The sequence below is a fragment of the Verticillium alfalfae genome, genomic scaffold, assembly GCF_000150825.1.
Source record: "Verticillium alfalfae VaMs.102 supercont1.5 genomic scaffold, whole genome shotgun sequence".
NCBI lineage: Eukaryota > Fungi > Ascomycota > Sordariomycetes > Glomerellales > Plectosphaerellaceae > Verticillium > Verticillium alfalfae.
In genome coordinates, this window is record NW_003315034.1 from 857,669 (window position 1) to 859,892 (window position 2,224).

Genomic DNA, 2,224 nt, shown 5'->3' on the forward strand with positions numbered 1-2,224 from the left:
TTCGAGCCCTCCCAATTCATTGCATCGATCATGAAGATTCTGGAGGACCACATTGAGGAGGACCCTGCCTTTGCTCCTAAGCAAGATCAACTCAGCGATTTCTCCAAGCAAGTGACTGAGGCTCTCCGCCAGTCAGCCCGGGACCTGTATCATGAGATCGTGCAGACCAAGCTTCCTGAAGATGCTGAATCGTGGCAGTTCTCCCATGTGATCGAAATGGGCAAGTTGGTCGTCCAGCGCGTGGCCAAGATGCAGAAGCGCTACCGAAGCATGTCCGAGATCAAGGGCGTGACGCCGCTGCCTATCCTGGTCCAGACAATGCTTCCGATATTCGAGCAGGATGCCGAGCACATTATCGGCAAGGCCATCCAAACTGCTCAAGCGGCTGGCTGCGAGCTCGACATTGACGATGGGTTCGATCTCTACAGGGAGCTGATCAAACTGCGTGAAAGCCACTACAAGTACCTCCCCGGTGTTGAGTTCCACTTCGACATTGAAGGGCTCCTGCAGGAGTTCGTCTGGAGGTGGATCCGCGAAGCAGAATCTAGAATGGAGGCCGGTGTCATCAATGCCATTAAACTGGACGACTTCCGGGCTCTAGGCGACGACGGCGAGCGTCTGCCTTCTGACGCAGAGCGACACAGCGCTAGCATAGCCGATTTGTTCCAGTTCTTTTCGGCGCCGGTGACACAGATCGATCAGCTCGAATGGAGAAACGAAGAGCACCACGCTCGCTTCATGACGGCGCTTGCGCACATATTCGCCACCGGCATCGAGAAGTACTGCGAGGAGGTCGGACGGATATTCGCGGCCGACATGGAGCGACTGACACCGCAGGAGGAAGCCATGGCGTCGAGGACGACGCAGGAAAGATTCATGCAATACGCCAAGGAAGCATGGAACAACAAGGAGAAGCCGGAGCCCTACAACTTCAGTTCAAAGGTAAGACGGCATAGCGTGCGCCTAGGGCAGCCGCACCTGCTAACATGTCTCCAGGCGTTCGTCATGCTCAATAATATCGAGTTTGCGAAACAAAAACTCGACAAATTGGAACATACGATGAACGTGGACCGATGCGCAGAAATCGTCCGTGTTATTGACGGGCCGAAGCAGCAGACTCGTCGGCCAAACAAATACAACTTTACGGTGAAGATTGTCGAGGCCGAGGATCTCAAGGCCTGCGATCCAAACGGCTTCAGCGACCCCTATGTGGTCCTGGTGGACGAGCGCCAGAAGCGCCTCCACAAGACTAGGGTCGTTCGAAAGAGCCTGAATCCTCGGTGGGACGAGTCCAGGGACATTACCGTCACCGCGCCCATCACCATTATTGCCACGGTCTGGGACGATGACATGTTTGGGGATCACGACTTTGTGGGACGGACGTCATTTAAGTTGGACCCCGTTCACTTCAGCGACTACATTCCCCGCGAGATCTGGCTCGATCTCGACACCCAGGGCAGGATACTGGTCAAGATTAGCATGGAAGGAGAGCGCGACGACATTGAGTTTCAGTTTGGCAAGGCGTTCAGGGACCTCAAGCGCACAGAACAGATCATGGTCCGCAAGATCACTGAAAAGGTGAGTTTGGTGTTCTCCGACTGGGTGAACCCCTGCCCTGCTGACACTGCACGTAGCTTCGGGACCAGATCAACACAAGCCTCTCGCATGAGACCTTGCGGCGTCTGCTGGGCGGCGCAGGGATTGGTGCTCAAGTCACAAGCCTGTGGAAGAAGAGGACATCCGTCATGCCGACAGTGCCGTCCAAGGCGGTCATTGACGAGTCGCTTGATCCTCTGATGGATTACTTCCACGCCAACTTCACCATTATGAACCAGACGCTGACAAACGACACGATGCGCTCGGTCATGCTGCGGCTGTGGAAGGAAGTCCTCCTGGCGGTCGAGGCGCTCCTGGTCCCGCCGCTCTCCGACAAGCCCTCCGAGCAGCGGCCGCTCAGCCGCTTCGAGGTCGACATTGTCTACGGCTGGCTGCGCCAGCTCCTCTCCTTCTTCAACGCCAAGGACGAGGAGGGCAACGAGCTCGGCGTGCCGGAGAACGACCTGCGCTCGCCCAAGTGGCACGAACTCGCGTCCCTCAACTTTTTCTACTTTGAGGACACGGCGACGCTCGTCCGCGAGTCGGAGCGCATGGCCGCGTCGAACGCGCAAAAGGTGCAAAAGGCGCTCGCGCAGCGGGCGGGCGCCGCGCCGGAACCGCCTCTCGG

General features: G+C 57.3%; 1 protein-coding gene across 1 annotated transcript in view; it reads left to right on the forward strand.

Moving 5' to 3' along the window:
• Positions 1 to 2,224, forward strand: part of VDBG_04586 (C2 domain-containing protein) — a gene marked incomplete at both ends in the record, with an annotated part of 4,376 nt that overhangs the window by 1,729 nt on the left and 423 nt on the right. Inside the window, 3 exons of the mRNA XM_003004934.1 lie at positions 86 to 942; positions 997 to 1,578; positions 1,635 to 2,171. Of these exons, the coding sequence (XP_003004980.1) occupies positions 86 to 942; positions 997 to 1,578; positions 1,635 to 2,171 (1,976 nt within the window). The remainder of the gene's footprint in view (positions 1 to 85; positions 943 to 996; positions 1,579 to 1,634; positions 2,172 to 2,224) is intronic.